The sequence below is a fragment of the Oryctolagus cuniculus genome, chromosome 13 (genome assembly GCF_051225735.1).
Source record: "Oryctolagus cuniculus isolate XC-2025 breed Fujian yellow rabbit chromosome 13, ASM5122573v1, whole genome shotgun sequence".
Classification (NCBI taxonomy): domain Eukaryota; kingdom Metazoa; phylum Chordata; class Mammalia; order Lagomorpha; family Leporidae; genus Oryctolagus; species Oryctolagus cuniculus.
The window spans coordinates 17,884,142-17,908,351 of record NC_142879.1 but is presented as its reverse complement, the minus strand read 5'-3'; the positions used below and the strand labels follow the sequence as shown (position 1 = coordinate 17,908,351).

Genomic DNA, 24,210 nt, shown 5'->3' with positions numbered 1-24,210 from the left:
GGGTGTGGGCTTGCAAGGAACTGGAATAGGAGCTGGGGCTGGAGCCCAGCACTCTGATACAGGACGCAGGCGTCCTACGTGGTATCTTCCCTGCAAGCCCAAGTGCCTGCCCTGAGTGAGCGCAGAATTGACCTTAGGTCTCGAGATTACCCTCGGCCAGAACCCAGTCACTCACACCATCACTGCTGCCTCTCAAATAAAAAAGTTTAAAAAAATTTTTTTAAAGATTTCTGATTGTTGTGAATTTCAAAAAAAACCAACTATTTCCAAGGCAGAATTCTGTGTGACCATTCTGTTTTCGGAAGCAGATGTGCTGCCCCAGGAGTCGGTCTCCCAGCTTGGTTTAGAGCAAACACTGGGAGGATCCTAGAGGAAGAAGCAGAAAGCTGAAGTCGACCAGGCGCTCTTCTGTGGGATGTGGGTGTCCCAAGTGCGGTGCTAAGTGCGCATCCCCCAGTTCAATGTTTGATAGCAATTATTGGGTCCACTTCTGGGGTGGGAAGTTCTACTGGTGGTATCGATAACGTAAAGTGATGAACAGAACAGACAGATCTTAAGTGGTAAGAAGTTTCAAAACATACATCTTTTTTTTTTTTTTTTTGACAGGCAGAGTTAGACAGTGAGAGAGAGACAGACAGAAAGGTCTTCCTTCCATTGGTTCACTCCCCAAATGGCTGCTACGGCCGGCGTGCTGCGCCGATCTGAAGCCAGGAACCAGGTGCTTCTCCTGGTCTCCCATGCCGGTGCAGGGCCCAAGCACTTGGGCCATCCTCCACTGCCTTCCCAGGCCACAGCAGAGAGCTGGACTGGAAGAGGAGCAACCGGAACAGAATCCGGTGCCCTGACCGGGACTAGAACCCGGTGTGCTGGTGCCGCAGGCGGAGGATTAGCCTAGTGAGCCGCGGCGCCGGCCAAAACATACATCTTAATGCATGCAGACACGTAGCACAGTGGTTAAGACACGGCTTGAGACAACCCCATCCCATATCGGGGTGCCTGGAGTTGCATGAGGCCTCTGCTTCTGACTCCAGCTTCCTGCTCATGCACACCCCTGGGGGGCAGCAGGTGATGGCTGCTCCCCACGTGGGAGACCCACATTGAGTTCCCAGCTGTTTCAGGCATTTGGGGAATGTGCCAGCAGATGGGAGAGCCTTGTCTGCTTGTCTCTGTCTTTCAAATAAATACAACAACAATAAGTAAATGCTCAACCTCGTGGAGATCAGGTGTATACTTTGGAACCATCCCGGCTGAATAAGAAGCCACCCAAGTTTATGGAAAGTATCAAGTGTCATTTGCTCGGGCAGTCCTTCGTGTCGTGTGTCCATCCATGGCTGCTACAGCCACGTCTTTACCACCCTCGTGAGCCGCCAGGAAGATGATAAGGCAGTGACCAAGGACAGAGCCACCACATGTACCACAGCCCTGGCCAAGTCCACTCTGCCTCCTGCCCTGTGGGTGTGTGCCCCGGGCCGGGCCTCTGAGGCCCTGTGGGACAAGCTGGTTAACCATTCTCTCTGCTCCTAAGATGAGGTCATCCGTTCTCCCTGGGGAGAGGTGAGGCCTTGTGGGAAACCAGCCTGGCCTGCACTGTAGGGTGACGTCACCCTGCCCCCACCCCCTGCCGGCCCAGGGGCCAGGTCACGAGGGCCTGGAGAGCTGGAGCTCAGGTCAGAGGCCTCTCCTGAGCTCTTGTCCAAGTAAACTCACCCCCAGGCCATCCTGGTGGAAGCCATCGGCTGGTGCCAGGAGGCAGCACAGGCCGGAGGAGAGACTGCAGGAGCTAGCTCACAAGGCTGGGCTGGGGATGCACGGCGGTGGGACAGCTGGGTGGCAGGACAGTGATGCCGCGGAAGAGGGGAGCACGGTGGCTGTGCAGAAAGCCCTGCATGAGGAGCACCCATGCCCCAGGCGGCCACCCGTGGGCTCCTGGCCTCGCCCTGCTTTGCAGTGTCCTCCACACGTGGGGGGCTAGATGCTGACGATGCCTTTCACCCACATAGCAGCCCCGGGAGAGGGGCGTAAGCACTGGCCGCGTTTCAGAGATGGGCAAGTTGGGACAGGGACGGGTAAGTACAACTCCAGAGTATCCAGCAGGCAAGGCTGGCGGGGGATCAGAACCAGAAGCTGCCTCATGGGGTCCACAGCCGTCCTCCCCTCCACCTGTCCCCCTGTCCCGGCATCCCACCCCACCCCATCTCCATCTCCCTCGGCCTTTACGGAACCGATTCTTTGCAAACTCTAGAACCCTCTGGGTTCTCAGAGGGAAGGCTTGTGAGCACTGATTCTTCTCTCTCCCAGTCCCAGCAAAGCAGAGAAGTGAATCAGTAGCAGAGGTCAACCTTTCACCTTTGAATACAGCTAAAGGTCTTCAGCCTCGCCAGAGGTCACCAATTAAGGGCTCAAAGGTGCTGACTAATGGCCGTCACCTTCTCTATGAACAGGCAGACAATCATTTGTTCCATGGATTATTTCTGCAACATCTCCTATGGCACAGGCCTCGTGAACAAAATGAGCAAAGTGCCGCTCATACTGGGGAAGGGGTGGAGATCATTAACCAAAAAAATAGATAAACATGTGACATTTCTGATCATGGTTAATACCGCACAGAAAAACAAAACAGAGAGAACGCAAGGCGTGCTGGCAGCCTGGGGTGGAGGGTGGGTTGCAGCTCCGGCTGGGCTGCTCAGGGACTTCACAGAGGAGGTGATTCAGGAGCAAGGACGCGAGGGAGGTGAGAGACGGAAGCATGCGGATCCCGGGAGGATTCCGGGCAGAGAGGAGTAGACGTGCATAGGTTCTGGAGCAGCGACAAGGCCTGTGTGTGGTGCCGAGCAGAGGCACTGACCGATGGCCCTGGGCCGCAGACCTCTGTGAGGACTCAGCTTGCCCTCTGCACAGGAGGGAAGCTGGGAGAGTTTGAGCAGAGGCGGGACTCAGGCAGAACAATAGGAGACGTGAGTGCCCACCAAGAGGCCGGAGGGGTTGCAGCTGAGGCTAGCGAGCAGGTTGGATTCTGGGTATATTCTGAGAGCAAAGACTGCGGGACCGAGGACGGCTGCCAGCTGGGCTAGGGAGTGGGAGGGAAAGGCAGGCGTCCGGAGCACAACTCCAAGGCTTCGTCTTAGGAACAAGAAGGAAGACGCTTCCGTTACCGAGGGAGAACCATTTCCAGGGGAAGCCGGAGTTGGAGTTGACGTGGGGCTGAAGGGCAGGGGAGCCCTTGGTGCACAGATGGTGGTTTTAAAAAAAAAAAAAAATTATTTATTCGAAAGGCAGAGTTACAGAGAGAGAGAGAGAGAGAGAGAGAGAGAGAATCTTCCACACACGGGTTCACTCCCCAAATGGCCACAACAGTCAAGGCTGGAACAGGCGGAAGCCAGGATCTGGAAACTCAATTCAGGTCTCCCACATGGGTCCCAAAGGCTTGAGCCATCAGCTGCTGCCTCCCAGGGTGCACATGAGCAGGAAGCTGGAGTTGGAATGGGGTCGGGACTTGAGCCCACGCGCTCAGGTTTAGGACGTGGGCACCCCAAGTGGTGTCTTAACCACTGTGCCCACGGCCACCCTGTCAGTTACTCCTCTGAGGACCCTGAAGGCCCTGTGTCCGGCCCACAGCTCCCTGCCGAGCCTCTGCCAGGAGCACTCAGGCCCCGGAAGCCCAGCGATCCTGGCGGTCAGCTCAGCGCCTCCTGCACAGGGCTGGGGGGCTACCCTCTCGCAGGGGTGCCTGCCCCACACCCCTGGCCAGGCCCCACCCTCCCCACTCCACTCCCAGATCTGCACGTTAGACCCCAGGATGTGTCCTGATGCTGCGGCTGCCCTGACTTGTCCATGTCTTCAGCAGGATCCCATGGAGCCACCCTTGACGCTGCCAGCTGTGACAGTGTCACCCGGCTGCAACACCCAAGCCCATAGGTGGCTGCGAGTCACGACCCCATGACCTCCACACCTCCCTGCCTGCCTGCTACGCTCCCCTCCCACCCACTTCCTTCCCATCCTCAGCTGCATGGTCCTATTGCATGCACTGTGACCTTTGCCCTTTGCCCTGGATGCTCTTTCTGACTGGAGGACCCCATCTCTGCACCCTGGTGAGCTCCTACTCACCTTCCCAGAACCCACCCACACCAGCTTCCGAAATCGGGTTCTGCCTGGTGTTTCAGGATCGCGCTTCCTGTGCTTGCATTGCGCTGTGCGTCCCACGTGCAGGAAGCGTCGGCTCCTGCATCTGGCTTCAGCGGGGAGAGTCCTCTCTCTGCCCCCTCTGCATCTTCAGTGCTCCGGTCCTCAGTGTGTCATCCTTGTCAGCAGGTGCATAGTATCCCACACTAGAAAGAGCTGACTCTGTGGTGCAGCGGGCTAAAGCCCCAGCCTGCAGCGCCGGCATCCCATATGGGCGCTGGTTCGAGTCCCGGCTGCTCCACTTCCTATTCAGCTCTCTGCTATGGCCTGGGAAAGCAGTAGAAGATGGACCAGATGCTTGGGCCCTGCACCCATGTGGAAGACCTGGAAGAAGCTACTGGCACCTGGCTTCAGATCAGTACAGCCCTAGCTGTTGCATCCATTTGGAGTGAACCAGTGGATGGAAGACCTCTCTCTCTCTCTCTCTCTCTCTCTCTCTCTCTGCCTTTCCAATAAATAAATAAATCTTAAAAACAAAAATTCCTGGTGAGAAGCTTCAGCACCTTTAAGGCCAGCATCCCCACGGAGAATCACGGGTGGTACTTCATGGATCCTTCATGAATGAAGGAATGGTGGGATGACTACAGACGTGTAGAGGTAAAGCAGCAGATGGGATAAGCTCTGGAAGTAGAGCACACCGGATTCAAACCCCGCCTCCATCACCTGACATCTGTACAATCAATCGTAGACAAGTCACTTCACTTTGTCAAGTCTCAGTTCACCCAGCTGTGAGTTGGAGACTGTAATCCCTACCTCAGATTGTTATTCTGAGGCTAAGGGAATACTGCATTTTGTATTGTCAGAGGTTTATTTATGTACTTGCAAGGCAGAGTTAAAGAGAGAGAGAGACTTCCCACCCCCTGGTCCACTCCCCCACATGGCCACAACAGCTGGGACTGAGCCAGGCTGAAGCCAGGAGCTTCTTCCAGGTCTCCCACATGGGTGGCAGGGACCCAAACACATGGGGCATTGCTTTCCTTCCATTGCTTTCCCCAGGCCATTAGCAGGGAGCTGGATCAGAAGCGGAACAGCCGGGATATGAACCAGCACTCACATAGGATTCCGGTGTCACAGGAGGCGCCTTCACTTGCTATGCCACAATGCCAGCCCCCAAATACTGTGTTTTTCAAAGTGCTACATGGGCTTGCCTTCAGCACAGCAGTTAAGATGCCTGCGTCCCATATCAAGTACCTGGATTTGAGTCCCAACCCAGCTCCTGACTCTAGCTTCCTGCATTATGATTTAGGGACACAGTAGGTGATGGTTCAAGGAGTTGGGGCACTGCTGCCTACCCATGTGGGAGGCCTAGTTTAGCTCAGTTTAGACTCCAAAGCACTGTAGGCGTTTGGGGAGTGAACAAGCAAATGGAAGCGCTTGCCAGCTTGCTCTCTTTCTCCCCTTCTCAAATAAATACATATTTTTAATGCTAAAAGTATTTTAAAAGACTTAGATATGCTAGCAAAAATAACAAGTAGCACTATACACTATATTACAAAAAGTCTCCAGGGCAGGTGATGTGGCACAGCAGGTTAGACCGCTAGTAAAGACACCACATCCTGTAAGGAATGCCTGGTTCAAGTCCCAGCTTCTCCACTTCTGATCCAGCTCCCTCCTAATGCACCTGGGAGCCTGCAGATGAGGGCCCTGCCACACATGTGGGAAACCCAGATGGAGTTCCTGGCTCCTGGCTTCTTCCTGGGCCAGCCTTAGCTGCTGTGGGCATTTGTAGAGTGGACCAGCAGATGTAAGATTCTCTCTCTCTCTCTCTCTCTCTGTCACTCTGCTTTCAAATAAATAAATCTTTAAAATCAAAAGTCTCCTTCTGGCCAAGCTGACTCTCATTTCCAATCCAGAAGTGACACAGCTTGCCAGTTTGTTATGTTTTTCCAAAGATAGTCTCTCTCTCTCTCTCTCTCTCTCTCTCTCTCTCTCTCGCCCTCTCCCTCACCCTCTCCTTCTCTCTCTCTCTCTCTCCCTCTCCGTCACCCTTGCCCTCTCCTTCTCTCTCTCTCTCTCTCTCTCTCTCTCTCTCTCCCTCTCCCTCTCCCTCTCCCTCTCCCTCTCCCTCTCCCTCTCCTTCTCTCTCTCTCTCTCTCTCTCCTCTTCTTTCTCCACATAACCTGCTTTGGAGATTGGCCCACATAAATGCATGCAGAACTGCTTCCTCTTTAAAACACCATAACTTATTTAATTACTTCTAAACTGGCAGACACTTGGACTCGAACCTTGGGAGGATAAACTCAGGAGTCCAACTGCCTGAGCTTGAGTCCTGGCTCCACAACTCCACCTGTGACACCGTGAGCGGCTGACCTAAGTCCTTGGCGCCTTGGCCTACATAGACCTACGGCAAGAGGAGGTGGAGAGGAAGCAGAGTTTGCGTATGTAAAATACTAACAACAACGGACACATAATAACCACTCAATAAAGTAATTGGGGTTTTTTTGTTTGTTGCCAATATTTTATTATTTTCCCTGAAATGCTACCTTGATTATCCTTGCACCAATATGAAGGTCTAGGCCAACGCCGTGGCTCACTAGGCTAATCCTCCGCCTTGCGGCGCCAGCACACCAGGTTCTAGTCCTGGTGGGGGTGCCGGATTCTGTCCCGGTTGCCCCTCTTCCAGGCCAGCTCTCTGCTGTGGCCAGGGAGTGCAGTGGAGGATGGCCCAAGTGCTTGGGCCCTGCACCCCATGGGAGACCAGGAGAAGCACCTGGCTCCTGCCTTTGGATCAGCGTGGTGCGCTGGACACAGCACACTGGTCGAGGCGGCCATTGGAGGGTGAACCAACGGCAAAGGAAGACCTTTCTCTCTGTCTCTCTCTCTCTCTCACTGTCCACTTTGCCTGTCCAAAAAAAAATAAAAAATAAAAAAAAGAAGAAGAAGAAGGTCTATCTGGAGGCCAACTCATGAAAAAGTACACACTTGTGTCCAAGTTACCCGAACGTTAAGTCGGGAACCTCCCCCCAGAGCCTGTTCCAGTTTATTCACCTGCAGAAAACACGGGAGAATGACTTTTATCTGCACTCCTCAGACAGCCCAACATGCTATCCAACATTTTTTATTTTATCAGCACAATAAGAGAAAAATAGCATGTCAGTGTTGTGTCAGTGTGCATTTCTTTAACTTTTAGTACATTAGGAGGAGTTAATTTATCGTAAGCAAGGAAAACAGGTGCTTTCGGCACCTGGAGAGGAGCCACTGTGTGCGTCGATGCTTTGCTGCAGGTGGTGAAAGTGTTTTCCTCTTTCTCAAGATGGTCAAAGAGGGGCCCAGGGCCACAGTGTGTCCAGCAGAGCAGCATCCCACGTGGGTACCGGTTCCTGTCCCGGCTGCTCCACTTCTGATCCAGCCCCTGCCTGGGAAAAGCAGCAGAAGATGGCCCCTGCCACCCTTGTGGGAGACCAGGATGAAGCTCTTGGCTCCTGGCTTTGGCTTGGCCCAGCCATTTGTGCAGTGAAGTAGCCAATGGAAGATCTGTCTGTCTCTGTCTCTCCCTTTCTGTAACTCTTTCGAATAAATAAATAAATATTTAATGATGATGATGATGATAAACGGATGATCGAAGAAGTCTGGGACTCCATTGCCCAAAAAAGAACCAATAAACAGAGCCCACAATAGAAGGCAAAGCACCATGAGGGTGAGGAATGAATGGGGCTGTGTCCACAAGGGAAGGAGCCAGTGGGACTGAGTGGTGCGCTGCCTTCAGGATGAGAAGTCGAATGTGCTGGAATGTGCTAGAAACTTAACATTTCCCACAGCTGAGGTCGCGGCACAATCAGGGAACCAAGAACCTACGGTGGGCCCCTCCCAGGAGAGAAGAGACACAGGTCCCACCCCAGCAAAAACCGTCCAGGAAAAGGCTGAGTGAGGGCTGGCACCACTGGGTCCCCGAGAGCTGCCACCCGAAGGGCGTCAGCAGTCACCCAGGACCCTTGTCCACAGACCTCCTGGGGGCTCAGGAGAGACTGGCAGAGCCCCTATGAGGGTGCAGCCTTGAAGGGGGGTACCACTGCCTGGGGCAAGAAGCCCCAGCTGGAGCCTTCTCCCAGGAAGGAGGAGGAGGAGGAGGAGACAGGAGACAAAGCCTGGCTGGGCTGAGGGAGGGTCTGCAAATCCCCTTGCCCCCAGGGCACCGGCCAAGGTCCCCCTCCCACCTCTGCCCCACCTCTGGGGAGGGGCAGGAAATGGTCCCAGCGGGGACTCTGGGGGTGGGGAATGCCCCCCCACACACATTAGGGGTTGTGCCAGTCTGGGGTTGGAGAGGAGGTGGAAGGTCAGGGCTGCTTATGGAGCATCCCACAGGGGCCTGGACGGGCCTCCAGCCCAGGACAGGGAGAGCGTGGGGCTGGGGGAATGACCCCATGCCAGACCTGCCAGCCACACTGGCTGAGCACGGCTGCCACAGGAAGCCGGACAGGGACCTTGAGTAGTTCCCGCCTCTGAGACCCAGGCACGCAGAGCCTGGACAGGACCACAGCCACACAGGGGCAAGCATGGCGTCGGCCGCGGCCGGGGAGAGTGTGGAGAGGGCGGCACAGGTGCACAGGGGAGACCAGCAGTTCAGGGTGGAGCAGGAACACGGAGAAACCAGGGCCTTGCATGCAGTGATGCTGGCAGGGCGTGCGGGGGGTGGGGTGGGGGGAGGTAACCAAGCATAGCAAGAACAAAGGTCCACTGAGCTCCTGACCGCGCTGACCCGGCCCCCGCACACTCACCGCCTCGCGGAGACTCGCCCGGTTCCAGCCCCCGTGCTGGTGATCTCTATCGGCTGTGCGACACAGAAGCCAGCGGCTAATACATAATTACGGAGGCGGGTGGTGTGGCGCAGTGGGTCTGGAAGGGCCTGAGTTCGAGTCCCGACTCCGCTCCCACACTTTGGAAAGCACAGATGACGGTTCAAGTGCCTGGGCCCCTGGCACCCATGTGGGAGACCCAGAGTGAGCTCCGGGCTCCTGGTTTCAGCCTGGCCCAGTCCCAGCTGTGCCAGCATTTGGGGAGTGAGTGAAGGAGAAAAAAAAAATTAAATTTTTAAAAAGTATTGTAGAGATGTAGATAACAGTTATTACTAATTCCATTGGTCCCTAATGCTTTTTCAAAATGATAAGGAGCTATATTTTTATAGTAATATATGCTCAGGGCTGGCACTGTGGCATAGCAGGTTAAAGCCCTAGTCCGTGGCGCCAGCATCCCATATGGGCGCTGGTTCTAATCCTGGCTGCTCCACTTCCGATGCAGCTCTCTGCTACGGCCTGGGAAAGCAGTAGAAGATGGCCCAAATCCTTGGGCCCCTGTACCCGCATAGGATACCTGGAAGAAGCTCCTGGCTCCTGGCTTCGGATTGGCACAGCTCCAGCCATTGCAGGCAACTGGGGAGTGAACCCGTAGATGGAAGACCTCTCTCTCTCTCTGCCTCTGCATCTCTGTAACTCTGTCTTTCAAATAATACATAAATAAATCTTTAAAAATATGCTCAATTCAATTTTCCAGAAAATATAGATATTTTTCATGATACCACCCAGAAATAACCACTAACAATTTATAAAAGTGGGAACATTTTGTACAAAATTAAGGCAAATCTTTTTTCCACTTAATTGCATATCATGGAAAATTCGACATGTCAATAAATGTGGTCCCAGTGCCACCTTAACGGCTGCCTTGTATTGAAATCAGTTTCTCCGCTGGCTTTGACTTTCACTCATCCTCTTTTTTAATGATTTATTTTATTCATTTTAAAGGCAGAGAGAGGGAGAGACAGAGAAAAAGGTCTTCCATTTGCTGATTCACTCTCCAAATGGTCACAACTCCAAATACCACAACAGCTGGGCCAGGACAAGGTCAGGAGACCGGAACTCCACCCAGGTCTCCTACATGGGTGCAGGGCCCCAAGCACTCGGGCCAGCCTCCGCTGCCTTCCCAGGTGCATTAGCAAGGAGCTGGAACAGAAGCAGAGCAGCCGGGACTGAAGTTGGTACCTACATGGGAGGCCACCACCGTAGGCAGCGGCTTATCTCACGGTGCTCCAACAAGGGTTTCATCCTCCTGTTTTTTAAGGTTTGTGTATTTATTTAATTACTTATACATTTATATTTAAAGATTTGTTTATTTATTTATTTATTTGAGAAAGAGAGACAGAGACTGAGAAAGAAGTCTTCCATCTGCCGGTTCACTCCCCAGGTGGCCATAACGGCTGGAGCAGCGCCAGGAGCTTCTTCTGGGTCTCCCACGCGGGTGCAGGGGCCCAAGCATGTGGGCCATCTTCTTCTGCTTTCCCAGGCCATAACAGAGAGCTGGATCAGAAGTGGAGCAGCTGGGACCCAAACCGGGGTCCATATGGGATGCTGGCACTGCAGGTAGCGGCTTTACTCGCTACGACACAGTGCCTGCCCCAGAGGTTTACTTTTATTTGAAAGGCAGAGTGACAGAGAGAAAAAGAGACTGCGAGAGAGACAGAGAGAGAAAGAGAGACCATCTATCTGCTGCTTCACTCCCCAAATGGCTGCAATAGCTAGGGCTGGGCCAGACCAAAGCCAGGAACCAGGTTTCCCGTAGGCGTGGCAGCCCAAGCACTCGGGCCATCCTCCGCTGCTTTCCCAGGGGGCACCAGCAGGGAGCGGGATTGGAAGCCGAGCAGCTGGGACTGCAACAGGTCTGTGATACAGGATGCTGCTGGCGTCCCAAGTGGTGACTTAACCCATTGGTGCCACAATGCCGGCTCCAAAATAGGCATTTCTTTAAAAAAAATTTTAGCCCTTGAGCCAGTTTGTTCTACAACAAGCGTCTCCCAATTCACGCCCACCCCGAGGATTATATCAAGTTTGAGTTTCCTCACACTGCACTAACTCCACACGTCAGAGACACTCTTTTTACTCTTGGCCAATCTGATGCGTGAAAAGTGGTCTCTCCCAGGGTGCTAAGCTGCTGGCATTTCACACAACAGTGGGGCAAGAGCCCAGGCGTCCAGGGCAGCTCCACAGAGATTCCAGGTCTCAGAACCGTAGCCTGTGCCCCGGCAGGAGCATTCCCTCTTGGCTCCAAGTCAGCCAGGGAACCAAGCCTGGAAGCCAAGGACTCCACATCCCAGCAAGCCTTGCAAACATATGCAGTGGCTAGGAATGGACCAGAGGATGCTGGGACTTTCCCCTTGGCACTGTGGCTCCGGTCACCGAGGCTGGCAGGTGTGGAGGCGGGCAGGTGAGGCTGAGTCATGCGCTGGGCGTGGTTTCCTGGATCGGCCCCAGAGTTGACATGCCGGTTCCAGTAACGGGCGGCTGAGCTGGGCGAATTGCTGCTGCTGCCCGCCCAGCCCTGCACGTAGCAGGAGGAGGAGGAGGAGGAGACGAAAAGCAGGTGGCAGCAATCCCAAGGGATGGCCACCATGAGACTCAAGAACTGAATGCTCACTGCCCACCCTTGGGGACCCAGGGAAGCAGTGCTCATGGGATCCACGCCCCACCCCCATGCACTTCCCAGTCTGCAGGTCTCCTGGCGAGACTTCAGCACCTGTGCTGCAGTGAGGCCTTGGGGCTGCTCAGCTCCTCTGAAACCAGAGCCAGTTGCGGAACTGGAGAAGGAGGAACGGGAAGCCTGGTTTCCTCAACTTCCTAGCTCAAGAAAACCCAGGCTGTTCCTTGAGCCCTCCAAAGCCTCAGTTTCTCATCTGTGAAATGGGTGCACACTCTCTACCTGGCAGACTCACTGGGAGGTTTCTACAAATGTCTCTGGAGCCTAGGTCCTCTGCTCCGCCCGGGTGACCTCTTCCCTACTGGGTCACCCGCACCCTGCACAGAGCCAGGTGCAGGCAGACAGTCAAGGAAAACCAAGAGTGAAGAAGTGATGCATCCCCTGGCCCTGGGGCTCAGGCTCTGGGTCGGACGCTGTGTGCCCTGCTTTCCTGAGCTTGTCCACTCATCTCTAACGTTCTGTTGTTGGGGCTAGTGCTGTGGCATAGCAGGTTAAGTCTCCATCTGCAGCTCTAGCATCCCATGTGGGCACAAGTTCAATTCCCAGCTGCTCCACTTCCAATCCGGCTCCCTGCTAATGCGTCTGGGAAAGCAGCAGACGATGGTCCTAGTATCTGCACCCCTGACACACGCATGGGAGACCTAGATCGAATTCCAGGCTCCTGGCTTCAGCCTGACCCAGCTCAGCTGTTGCAGCCATTTGGGAAATGCAACAGCCTTCCAAATAAATAAAATAAAAAATGTTTTTAAATGTAAAAAACTATGGTAAAATTTAGTTGTTCTTTTGGATTAATTGCTCTGTTCTACTGATCATTATAAATGTTCAAGCTGGGCACCGGCGCTGTGGCACAGTGGGTTAAGCCACCACCTGCGATGCTTGGGCCCTTGGGTCCATGTGGAAGACCTGGAAGAGGTTCCTGCTGCTGGCTGTGTCCTAGCCCAGCCCCATCTTTTGCAAGCATCTGCGGGAGTGAACAAGAGGGTAGAAGCTCTCTCTACTCTCTCTCTCTCTCTGAAACTGTCTCTCTCTCTCTCTGAAACTCTGCTTTTCAAATAAATAAAATCTTTTTTTTTAAAGAAGCCTGTCTGAGAGGTGTACTATTGGTCTTTTTCTTTTCTTTTTTTTTTTTTAAGATTTATTTATTTACTTGAGAGGCAGAGTTACGGAGAGATGGAGAAACAGAGAGGTCTTTCATCCACTAGTTCACTTCCCAAATGCCCACCATGGCTGGAGCTGGGTCAATGTGAAGCCAGGAGCCAGGAACTTCTTCTGAATCTCCCATGAGGATGCAGGGTCCCAAGCACTCGGGCCATCTTCTACTGCTTTCCCAGGCCATCAGCAGAGAGCTGGATCAGAAGTGGAGCAGCTGGGACTCAGATCAGCACCCATATAAGATGCTAACACTGCAGGCAGATGCTTCACCTACTACACCACAGCACAGGCCCCAATAAAATATTTTTTTATTTTAATTTTTTTGACAGGCAGAGTTAGACAGTGAGAGAGAGAGACTGAGAGAAAGGTCTTCCTTCTGTTGGTTCACCCCCCCCAAGATGGCCGCTACGGCCGGTGTTGCGCCAATCCAAAGCCAGGAGCCAGGTGCTTCTCCTGGTCTCCCATGAGGGTGCAGGGCCCAAGCACTTGGGCTGTCCTCCACTGCCTTCCCGGGCCACAGCAGAGAGCTGAACTAGAAGAGGAGCAACCGGGACAGAACTGGCACCCCAACCAAGACTAGAACCCAGAGTGCCGGCACCACAGGCGGAGGATTAGCCTAGTGAGCCACAGCGCCGGGCTCCCAATAAAATCTTTTTAAAAACTGGTTATGAAAAAAAAAGATAGCGACAGGTTAAGCCTCTATCTTTGATGCTGGTATCCCACATGGGCACTGGCTCAAGAACTGGCTGTTCCACCTCTGATTCAGCTCCCTGCTAATGCACCTAGGAAAGCAGCAGAAGATGGCCCAAGTGCTTGGGTCCCTGCACCCATGTGGGAGATCCAGATGGAATTCCATACTCCTGGCTTAAGTCTGACCCAGCCCTGGCCATTGTCTCTCTCTCTCTTTCTGTCTCTCCCTCTCTCTGTAACTCTTCCTTTCAAATAAGTTTTAAGAAAAATTTTAATTGATTATGCTGTAGGGACTAATTTAAAGCATTCATTCCTCCTTGAAAAGGATTGAGTTGGGGGAAGAATATATGAAGAGCGATGGTTGAGACAAATGGGGGTCTGCCAGCCCTGCCCCTCAGCCCAGAGAGGGCTGTGAATGGGACAGGACTCGTGGGCAGTGGTGGCGTCTGGGTGCCCATGCCCAGCCAGAGGTCATGCAGAGGTCCTGATTGTCCCCGGGAAGAACCAGGAGGCTCTGGTCCCCACCCCAGGTGCTCACGGCAGGAAAGGGCTGGCCAGGCTCCTCCCTGCCCCATCACTCATTTACTCGTCGGCATCTTCAACAAGTCGTCATCTTGCCAGGGAGGGAGGTGCACTTGCCCCGATCTGGGAGCAGCAGGTGGGGGGCAGGACTGCCCCTGGGGCCACATGGACACTGCATGCTGGCGATGGTAATGGCCCCCAGACTCGCCGCTTCTGCAGAGGGTGTGGGCCGGTGGGACAGCTGGCTCACCTCAGTCTGACCTGAGATTGATTTGAAGAAGGCACGGCTTCAGTTGTGCCCTAAAAGTTGGCAGCATCTCCGCTGCGTGGTGCTTGCTGCTAACATCTGCAGCGGGTGGCTCCGTGGAGCCCTTGGCAGGCCTGAGGCGCATGGAGGCTGGACTGGCCTCACCTTTGGGCATGAGCCTGCGCAGGGGTCATTTGTTGCCTTTTAAAGGTTTATTGATTCATTTATCTATTTGAAAAGCAGATTTACAGAGAGAGAGGGAGACAGAGTGGGGGATCTTCCATCTGCTGTTTGACTCCCCAGATATCTGCAAAGGCCAGGGCTGGGCCAGGCTGAAGCGAGGAACCTGGAACTCCATCTGCTCCTCCCAAGTGGATGGCAGGGGCTCAGGCACTTGGGCCATCTTCTGCTGCTTTCCCAGGTGCATTAGCAGGGAGTTGGACCATCAGTGGAGCAGCCGGGACTCGAACCAGTGCCTAGTGGGATGTTTGAGTCAAAGGCAGAGGCTTGACCATTGGTGCACAACAGAGGTCCCGTTTTGCTGTCATTTAGAAATTTTTAATTTTTAGGCAGAGCCTAATCTCACTTCACCCTGAGCCCTGCCAATCACAATGCTGGCCTGGCTGGAGGGAAGGGTGGGCTGAACACAGCCACCAGGAGGAGAGGGGAAGGGTAGGAGGGAAGGGCCAGTAGGACCCCAGGGAGGAGCTGAGCTGGGGCCTGTGGTAGACCTGGGGGCGTGAGACTGGGTGTGGTCCGTGTGAGTGTGCATGTGTGGTGTCTGCGTGCACGCGGGAGCACGTGACAAGGCGCACATGTGCACGCGTGCTCCTGGTGCAGCCCGAGCGAGAGCAGGTGCCGTGTGGGTAGGTGCAAGTGCGGTGGACAGGAGTGTGCAGTGTGGGGGGAGGCAGCCTGGGAGAGTCACAGGGTAGCTTCACAAATATTTGTCGAGCACCTGCTCTGTGCCAGGCGCCATGCAAGGTGCGGAGATGAGTAAGCCGGGCATTTGCCCAGGGAGAGCCATGTGTACACAGACAGCTGGCCCAGGGAGCAGGCTGAGCTCAGCCCCTTGGTGACAACAGTGACAGTGCCACCTCATTCGCTGCGCCCAGGAGGGTCGGCCAGGCTGGAGTTCCCTGACTCCTGGGGAGGGCTGGGGTGGGGCAGGATTTCGGGAACTGTCCCGAGGGGAGGTCCAGGGCCAACAGCCCAGCCCCCGCCTTGGGCACACCCAAATATGGGAGGGGTGACCTCCCTCTGACCCGCCCAACAACACACCCCAGGTCCCACAGGATTTGATAAGAGGTGACCAGGAGCTTGAGGCAGGATATAAACAGCCCAGCCCCACCCCCAGCCTAGGACACACCCGAGGGGGTGAGAGGACCCACCTCTGGGTGGGAGCTCATTCAAGGTCCCTGGGCTGCTGAGTTGGGGTAAGGTGTCTGGCTCCAGTCAGGGGGGTCCTGGGAGAGAGGGGTGGGAGGGCACAGAGAGGACCTCCTACCCCAGCCCCAGGGTCCCCTCCCCAAGGCTGCTTCTGCCACTCTCCCAGAGCCGCAGCCAGGGAAACAGACTGGCTCTGGTCCCCACTCTCACCTGGCCAGTGACCTTGGGCCAGTCCCTGACCTCATCAGTGAAATGGGGCCGCCCAGTGCTCTCCGAGGGCTGTGGGGTGGACCCAGTGAGATAATGGGTAAACAGTGGCGCAAAGGTCAGCGTGGCCCCACCTGGCCCAACAGCTGCCCTCCCCCCCATCCCGCCTCCCCTGAGCTCCCTGCCCCCCGCCTTGAGGCTGCAGAAACTGAGGGTCAAGGCGGGTAGCAGGTGTGTGGTGGTAAGGCAAGACTGGTCACTCTCTTAAGGCCCCCAGCATGGTGTGGAGCACGAGCTGACTTCCAAGAATGAGTTCTTTGTTAGGCTGAGTGGCTGCCAGTGACGCCGGGCTTCCAAGTGTCTGGGTCAGCCGGGAAGCCAGGTCTGGCTGGAGAAGCCCACAGCCTTGCCCACTGCCCCCTCGGGCTGACTTGTTCCATTCCGGAAGGGAACTGTGAGGAACAGAAGGCCCTGGGTGCTTCCAAGACCCCGCGATTCTCCTCTTCCCTCCCCACCATTCGTTGTTCTTCCAGAGCAAGCCCCGCCTCCGTCAGCCCACGCCCCCTCCAGGTCCCAGCTCTTCTCATCCACAGCCCTCCAGAGCAGACTCCCAGATGTCCAGCTTGGCTGTCTTACCTGACACCTCAGACTCTGCAACTTTCCTCCTGGAGGATCCTCTTCGTCAGTAACCCTCCAAACAACTCACATCAAGAACACGACCCCTCTAAAACTTAGACCCGGGGGCGGGGGGTGCTGTGGCACAGTAGGCTGCCACGCAGGCATCCACGTGAGCGCAGGTTTGAGTCCCGGCTGCTCCACTTCCAGTCCAGCTCCCTGCTATGACCTGGGAAAGCAGCAGAAGATGGCCCAGGTGGGAGGCTCCTGGCTTCAGCCTGGCCCAGCCCTGGCTGTTGCAGCCATCTGGGGAGTGAACCAGAGGATGGAAGATCTCTCTCTATATATAACTCTGCCTTTCAGATGAATAAGCAAACATTTAAAAAATGAGGGCCAATATTGTGGCGTAGCAGGGTAAGCTGCAGTCTAGGATGCCAGTGTCCTGTCTGGGTGCTGGTTCGAGACCCGGCTGCTCCACTTCCCATCCAGCTCTCTGCTCATGGCCTGGGAAAAGCAGCTGAAGATGGCCCAAGTATCTGGGCCCCTGCATCGATATGGGAGACCCAGAAGAAGCTCTTGGCTTTGACCTGGCCCTAACCCCAGCTGTTGCAGCCATCCAGAGAGTGAACTAGCAGATGGAAGATCTCTCTGCTTCCCCGCTTCTGTCTGTCACTCTTTCAAATAAATAAATCTTGAAAAGAAAGAAAAAAACATCCTCTCTAAAACCTGGACCCAGAGCAGTCCACTGAGGATTAAATCTGAGGAGCCCGAGACTGGGCAAAGGTCCCAGGGAAGGGCTTCAGGACAGAGCCTGCTGGACCTCGCTCTGCATCTGTGACACTCCTCTCCCCGGGAGAGAATGAAACGCTGTTTTTCCCATTCACAAGATCTTAACTCTGATGTCATGTCAGACACGAAAGCTGGGATTCATGTTACAATATTCAGCTCACAGCCAACTTGGCTGGAAGCAAAAGCACCCATTCCACGAGGCCAGGCACGCAACTCTAGACTTCTCCAAGAACCTCAGGTCCAAACCCAACCTTACAGGAGGGCGCCGCCCCAGAGGACACCCTGGGCAAGTTCACAGGTGGTCCCGCAACCCACATCTCAGTCCTGACCTCGCCCAGCCCCCAGACGAATCCTCCCCCTTATAGGAAACCCACACCCTGCCTGCCCCTGCCTCTGCCCTGGGGAGACCCCTCATCCACCTCCGTCCAACTTACGGGCTTGCATTTCAGGACACGGGAGCTGAGACAAAACTAGAAAAAGCCCAAAAGGCACTTTATTGGAGGTCTCCGCCTCCCTTCACAGGGGAAAGGAGCCAGGAGCCCCATCCTGAGGGTGCTGGCATCACCCCGCCCCTCGCCAGCCCAGCCGAGGGCATGGTGTAACAGTCAGTCTGCCCACCAGCACTCGGTCGGAGAGGAGCAGGGAAGGGGAGAGGAATATTCTAGAAAAAATAGATCTCTATGTACATCTGACGTATTTATAGCACATAAATTAGGGAGTGCTCTGACCCCGCCCGTGGTGCCCAAGCACGGAGCAGGGAGGTGGAGGCCAGGGCAGATAGCCGGCGTCTGAGGATGCCGCTCGGCCCTCCGTGTCCCGGTGCTCCCGGGGGCCTGCCGCGGCCTGCTAGGCTCAGCCAGGCATCCGCGGGAGGAAGGTGTGGTCTGCAGCTCGCTCATCTCGGGCTCCCAGGAGCCGCGCTCGCAGGTGTAGAGTCAGCAGCCGAGGCGCCGCGTCAAACCCCAGGGCTTGTAATTCCAAGAGGAGGCCAGGGAGGAGGCCACGGGCTCCGACTCAGAGGACAGCGGTGCATCATTCCGCGGAGCGGGGCTGCTCACCACTGCACAGCGGGGAGCGCGTCCGCGGAGAGGGCCGCCCGCCTGGCCCGCCTTTCCTCCCCGCGAACAGCCGCAGGCCTCCAGTCCGTGAGTTTGGTCCCGGGGTCTGGCTCAGACCTTCAGTTCCGACTCTCGACCACCTCATCCTCCTTCCAGCCGCTGGAGTTCTTGCCAAACTTGTAGACGAGCCGCCGCCCGTCCACCCGCTCCAGGATCTCCCGTTTGTAGTAGTACCTGGGCGGGAACAAGGGGGCTCAGAGCTGCTCAGCCAGGAATCCGCCCCCCCCACCCCCAGCCCAGAGCCCGGCTCAGCCGTCCCCATGCGGGCCTCTAGCTGTGTGGGGGCACCTGCTCCTGCCCTGGCTTCGTCCTGGGGCTCATCACATTAGCATATGATCTTAGGGCTGCAAGGGAGCTTACATGTGATCCAGCCAACCCTGGCACTGGGGAGCAAACGGAGGCCACATGGCTTCAACTTTGGGCCAGCTGGAGGTTGGCGTGGGTCTGGCTCATCACCCTTTCTATACCACCCTGCCGGGGCCTTGCTGAGGCCCCGCCCCTCGCTGAGAGCACAGAGCAGCATGCACTCACGGGGGCCCCCTGGCCCGGCTCGCCCTTTGCCCACAGCCTCGCCGGGCCTCCCACCTCATGGCGCGGCTCAGCTTCTCGTAGGTCATGTTGCTGTTCTTCTTCTTCTGCCCCCACAGCTGTGCCACGGCCTCGGAGCGCAGGAACTTGAAGACGCCCTCGTGCCGGTTCTCCCACTTCATGAGGCCCTCGTTGAGCTCCGGGTGGATGAGGATGTCCCGGATAAACTCCCACAGGTGGGTGCCCCTAGGAGCTACAAGGCCAGATGCCGTCAGCCGGCAGTGCAGCGGGACCCTCTCAGGGCAAGCCCCAGCCATGCCCGGGGTGCCTGTCCTGGTGCCTCCCTCCTTGCCTCCCCTCTAGCCAGGGAGAGCCCCAGGAAGACAGATGGATCTTCACACAGGCCAACGTGGACTGCTGCCTGTGGGGGCAGCGGTCAGAGGGTCAGAGCCAACACCCCAGCAGGTGTGGAGGGCTGGGCAAGTGGCCCTAGCCTGGGGTGGGGGGGAGGGGCCAGCGTCCTGCAGAGCAGCCGCTGAGGGTGAGGTCAGGCCTGGGGTGTCGGTGTGCGAGCCTGAGCTGTGTGTGTGATGAGAAGGGCACAGGCAAGAAAGACCTTGGGCAATCTCCCAGGGGTGCACACAATGCCAAGGCCAGTGGGGACAGCAGGACAGAGTGGCCGGAAGGGCCGCCCGCTGCAGCCCTCGGTGGGCCGAGGCTCTGCCCTCTTTGCCTGCAGCTCAGGCCCCGTCCATGCTCTCAGGGTCCACCAAGGAAGCCCCTCACCCCAGCTGCCTCCCCATACCTCCTAACAGGCAGCGAAGTGGCCCAGTGCACACAGCACTGGAGTGGGCGGGCGGGAGACCCCCACTCCCAGGACGAGCAGGCCAGGGACATGCAGGGCGGGCCCGCCGAGCCCCTCACTCTCACCGTGCTTGCTCTTCTTGCCGTCCAGGCACTGCCAGTACTCCTTGCTCAGCTTTCGGGGCCGGCCACGTTTCCGCTTCCCGTGCTTGGGGTCCACTTTCTTACAGTCGGGATAGCCATCTGGGAGGGGGGGACAGGGAGATGGAGACAGGGTGAGAGGGGCATTTCGGGGATCAGATAGATGGGACGCCCTCCTGGGCCCGGGGAGCCGCCGGCCACTCACCTCGAGGGAAGAGCTTGCTGTCCGGGGGATCCAGGTCCACATCACTTCCACCAGAGTCCGAGGAATGTGAGCCCTGCGAGGCACCGGTCCCTGGTGGGGGTGGGGGGACAGGCAGAGTGAGTCCCCCGGCCACCGGGGCTGCAGGCTCTCGGGACAGGCTGCACAGCCAGCCCCTCCTAGCAGGCCTGGTTCCGGAGCTGGGAGCCAGGGCTGCACCTCCCCTTCCCCCCACCCTGCTCGGGGAGGCTCGGGGCCCCATCTCACCTGCGGTGGAGACGTCGGAGCTGCCTGGGGAGGGGGCTCCCGTACCGTAGCTGCCAGGGTAGTAGGGGCTGGCCTGCCGGCAGTCGTCCAACAGCTCCTGCGCGAAGGGGCTCCCCTGGTCTGGGGAGAGGAGGCGGGGGCTCAGGGTGGGCTCGTGGACCCCGTGGGGTGGAGCAAGTTAGGCTGGACGAGGGAGAAGCGGACTCTCACCGAAGGGGCCTGGGTCGGCCAGGGCGTCCTGGAAGGCCGCGCCGTCTTTCTCCAGCAGCTCAATGATCCAGCCGAGCTCGTCTGAGGCGCTGGAGGCTGACGTGGGGGGAGGGGGGGGAGACGGTCACATTCAGGGCCTCCCTGCCCGGGGCCTCGCGCATGGCTGCCCTCGGCGTGGGGCGCCAGCACCCCCCAACCCCGACTTACTGAGGTCTCGCAGCTGGGCGTGCAGCTGGTCCCCCAGAGGCCCGAAGACCAGCCGGAGCTCCTCGAGGGCACAGCTGCAGAGCGCCGCGCCGTCCATGTCGCAGCGCGAGAAGTCGATGGCACTGGCGTCGTACTTGTTCTTCTCTACCTGGTAGCTGATCCAGTCCAGAACCTGGGCCTTCGACCACAGCTGGGGCTGCTCCCCCAGCCAGCTGGCCTTCTCTGCAGGGGCCAGGCACAGCCACCATCGGCAAGGGCCCGTTGGCAAGGGCCCTCCTGACTCTCACCCCTCCGGGGGTCTTTCCCCACAGCGGCAGCCGGAGGGAGAATTCACGGCGCGCCTCACCCGCACAAGCCCTAGCCCAACCCCAAGGCCACAGCTCAGCCCCTGGCCTGGAATTGGCTGGGACAGCCTCCTCCTGCCCATCCCCCATCTCTCCTGCAAGCTCTTAGGTGGTCTCCTCCTGCCCCTTAGGGCGCCCGCCCCTCCTGGGGAAACACCCACCTGTGCCCTCCAGCGACATCTGGGGGTTGCTCAGCGTCAGCACCAAGTCATCAGCTGCCGCGAAGGAGGGAGCGGAGGGGACAGAGGCCAGGGCGGGGTCCTCTGCACTGTACATAGCGCTGAAATAGTTGCTGAAGACGTTGCTGATCTCACAGGTTGCAGCCATGAGGCCTCCTGGGGAGAGGAGACGTGTCTGGTCGGGGGGCCAGGGACTGCCCTTACGATCCTGGCTCCTCCGCTCCAGCAGGCTGGGGACGGGTACCCCCCAGGCGCGGAAAGGTCAGTCTTGGCGGGCACCCGTCTCCCAGGTCACCAGGATCCTTGAGCGACATGGGTCCAGAAGACCCCCTGCTGGAGCACCCTCCTCAGATCCCCTGGGCCCTCAGACAGAGGGGTGGGGTCGTGGCCACTCTGTCTGTCCCAGCGGCAGGCTCTCTGTGCCGGGACCCTCAGGACACCCCACCGGCCTACATGTCTGTTGGAACATTCTAGACCAGAGCGGGCAGGTTCAGAGCTGCATATCTGCTAGACCCCCCTCCCAGCTTCTCAAGGCCCGAGAGAGAACAGGACAGGTGGAGGGGTCCTACCTGAGTGGTGGCGGGGGTGGGGAACGAGGCAGGCAGACAGGCTGGCAGCTCAGGAGGCTGCAGGCGGGAGAGAAATCCAGGCGGCCGGAAGCTCCGCCAGGTAGCGCCGAGGAGTGTGGCCACCGCACTCCCCCACCCCGCCCTAAATAGAGCCAGGCGGCAGCTCCTCCCTGCGCCTGGGCCTTTATAGCGTGTCCCTGTTGGTAACCTGAGCTGGTGGCTCATTGGACGGAGGGGATTTCCTGGCCTTTAGACTGGGCTCCTGGCCCCAGGTGATTTGCATATTCCATGCCACTTGGCCCGGATCCTAGCAGGCGGTGCTGGGAAATCAGGCCGGGCTGGTTTAATGATTGTCAGAGTCTGTCATCCCGCACCCTCTGGGGCTGGGCGCTGGGCCGCGGCCTGGCCAGGTGGCGGGAACGGCGCGGGAGCGGGCTTCTGCACCTCGTGCTGCCCCTGGGCCGAGGAAACTCCTCCCAGGGGCCAGGCCAGGGATGGACTGGGGAGGAAGAAGGCTAGGCTGGGGAAGGGGGGGTGGAACCTGAACCCCTGGATGGACTGGGTCAGAAAAGCCGCTGGACCTAAAAGTGGACACCTGGGGACAAGGGGACCTACCAGGGAGGTAAGTTCCTAGAGTCTAAGGCTTTTTCCCAACACACAGGGACATGGGCTGGGAGACTCGATGCCAGGCAATACTCTTGGCTTCCCCAGGCCCAGGCCCCCACCCCGGCTGTGGGGCCATTCACTGGCATCTACGCATTGGTTAAGGTCTTAGCACTCCCTGCTGGCCTGGCCCCCACCCAAGCATCAGGGCTGCAGCAGCCACTTCGGGAGAGGCCTGGCCCTGCTTAGAAGTTCTTCCCTGCCCAGGGCTGCTGGAGGTGCTGGAACCCACGTGGACACGGCGATCCGCCGCTGTCCGGTCTGCCAGCTAATCTCGGGGTCACTCGGCCTGGTTTATCTCTCTGCTGCCCTCTAATGGTCGCAAGCCTGAACAACAGACTAGCCATTCAAAGAGGAGCGCACACCGCCGAAGGTGACGGCTTACAGGCACACGGAGCACACTGTTCAGAGCATCTCCTAAGGCACGCACGGTTATCCCGCTTTCATAGATCAGTGCTTCACAGCTCAGAGGGGCTGAGCGGCCGCACAGGGCCAGCTCAGCGGTGGTGCTAGGGCACCCACCCAGGTACATGGGAGTCAGTGTCTCCAGCTCGGCCGGTGGCCAGCGCCCCAGCCGCCCTGTAGGCAGGGTGAGTGCTCGTGTCTGCGGCTCTCTCTCTGGGTGAGATGACCAGGGCGGCTCAGATCACGGGGTCTGCAAGAGTGGGCTGGGCCCAGGCACTTGTTCCTCCGTGGAGGCCGTATGGACAGAATTTGATCCAACATCTCCTCTACCCTGGGTAGCTGCGGGCTTGGTATCTCTCCTCCCACTTCTTGGTCCAGGCCCCAAGCCCGGGTGGTTTGCGGGTTACTCAAACAAAAGGTGACTCCACCCACCCAAAGTTGCCCCTCTCTTTGAGTCTGTAGCCTAAGGACAAAGAAGGTCCTTCTCAGAGCCCTGCTTCTGGTCTCCCTGGGGTCTCAAACTCCTGGGTGCCAGGGTGGGTGGAATGGGCAGGGTCCCCTCCACTGGGCCAGGGGTGGCAGGAGAGCCTGGGGCTCTGGGCGCAATTCTCTCCAGCCCTTCAGGGGGCCTCCCCCAAGGAGCCCAAGGCGGGCACACCCTCTCCCAGTCACTCACCCTGGAATGTGGGAGAACCGGCTCCCAGCCCTGGGGCTATGCACGTGCTCCTTCCCCTGACTCCCTGCCCCAGAGAGCAGCTGGCTGAGGCTGCAGACAGTAGGGGGAGGAGGAGGAGGAGGAGGAGGGTGATGGAGAACACAGGCTGCCAGCTCCTTGCCTTCATGGGGCTTCTTCCCAGGAGAAGCGGAGCCAAGATCAGGAGACCACATAGCCTAGCACCCGCCCTCCAAGGGTTGGTGTCTCCAGCGGTTGGTGGGGAAGCTGAGTGGGAGAGACCTGGACTGGAGGCCAGTGCCTTGGAAGGTGGGGCGGGGGTGGTCAGAGGAGCTCGGGACACTCCCGGAGCTTCCCCACAGAGCCGTCAGCCTTGCTCGGGATGGCAGAGGCCCAGAGCGCCTTCTCCCAGCCCGCCCCGAAAGGCACATGCGTGGTCGCCGAGGAGGGGACTGAGGCAGGGTGCCCCACGGGCACCCCTGTGGTGAGAAGGGAGGACACCCAAAGTCAGCGGAGTCCGTGTGTGGCTCTAGAGTGTTTTCTGGTTGTTGATGGGCTCGTGGATAACTGCGAGGGACAGCGGCTTACGGGTCTCAGAGCTGCTGGGCTGGAGAGCAAGGCGGGGAGGGAGGTGGAGACTGGACAGCCC

General features: G+C 57.6%; 1 protein-coding gene across 1 annotated transcript; it reads right to left on the bottom strand.

The window, feature by feature from the left end:
* Positions 1-17,722: 17,722 nt before the first annotated feature.
* On the bottom strand, positions 17,723-21,978 carry ELF3 (E74 like ETS transcription factor 3). Its single transcript, XM_002717596.6, has 9 exons — positions 21,821-21,978; positions 21,234-21,407; positions 20,729-20,950; positions 20,522-20,617; positions 20,312-20,431; positions 20,048-20,137; positions 19,828-19,944; positions 18,955-19,150; positions 17,723-18,543 (listed from the first exon to the last, which is right to left on the bottom strand). The coding sequence occupies exons 2-9, from the start codon at positions 21,397-21,399 to the stop codon at positions 18,429-18,431; spliced, it is 1,122 nt and encodes a 373-aa protein (XP_002717642.1). The 5' UTR covers positions 21,400-21,407; positions 21,821-21,978; the 3' UTR covers positions 17,723-18,428.
* Positions 21,979-24,210: the final 2,232 nt, after the last annotated feature.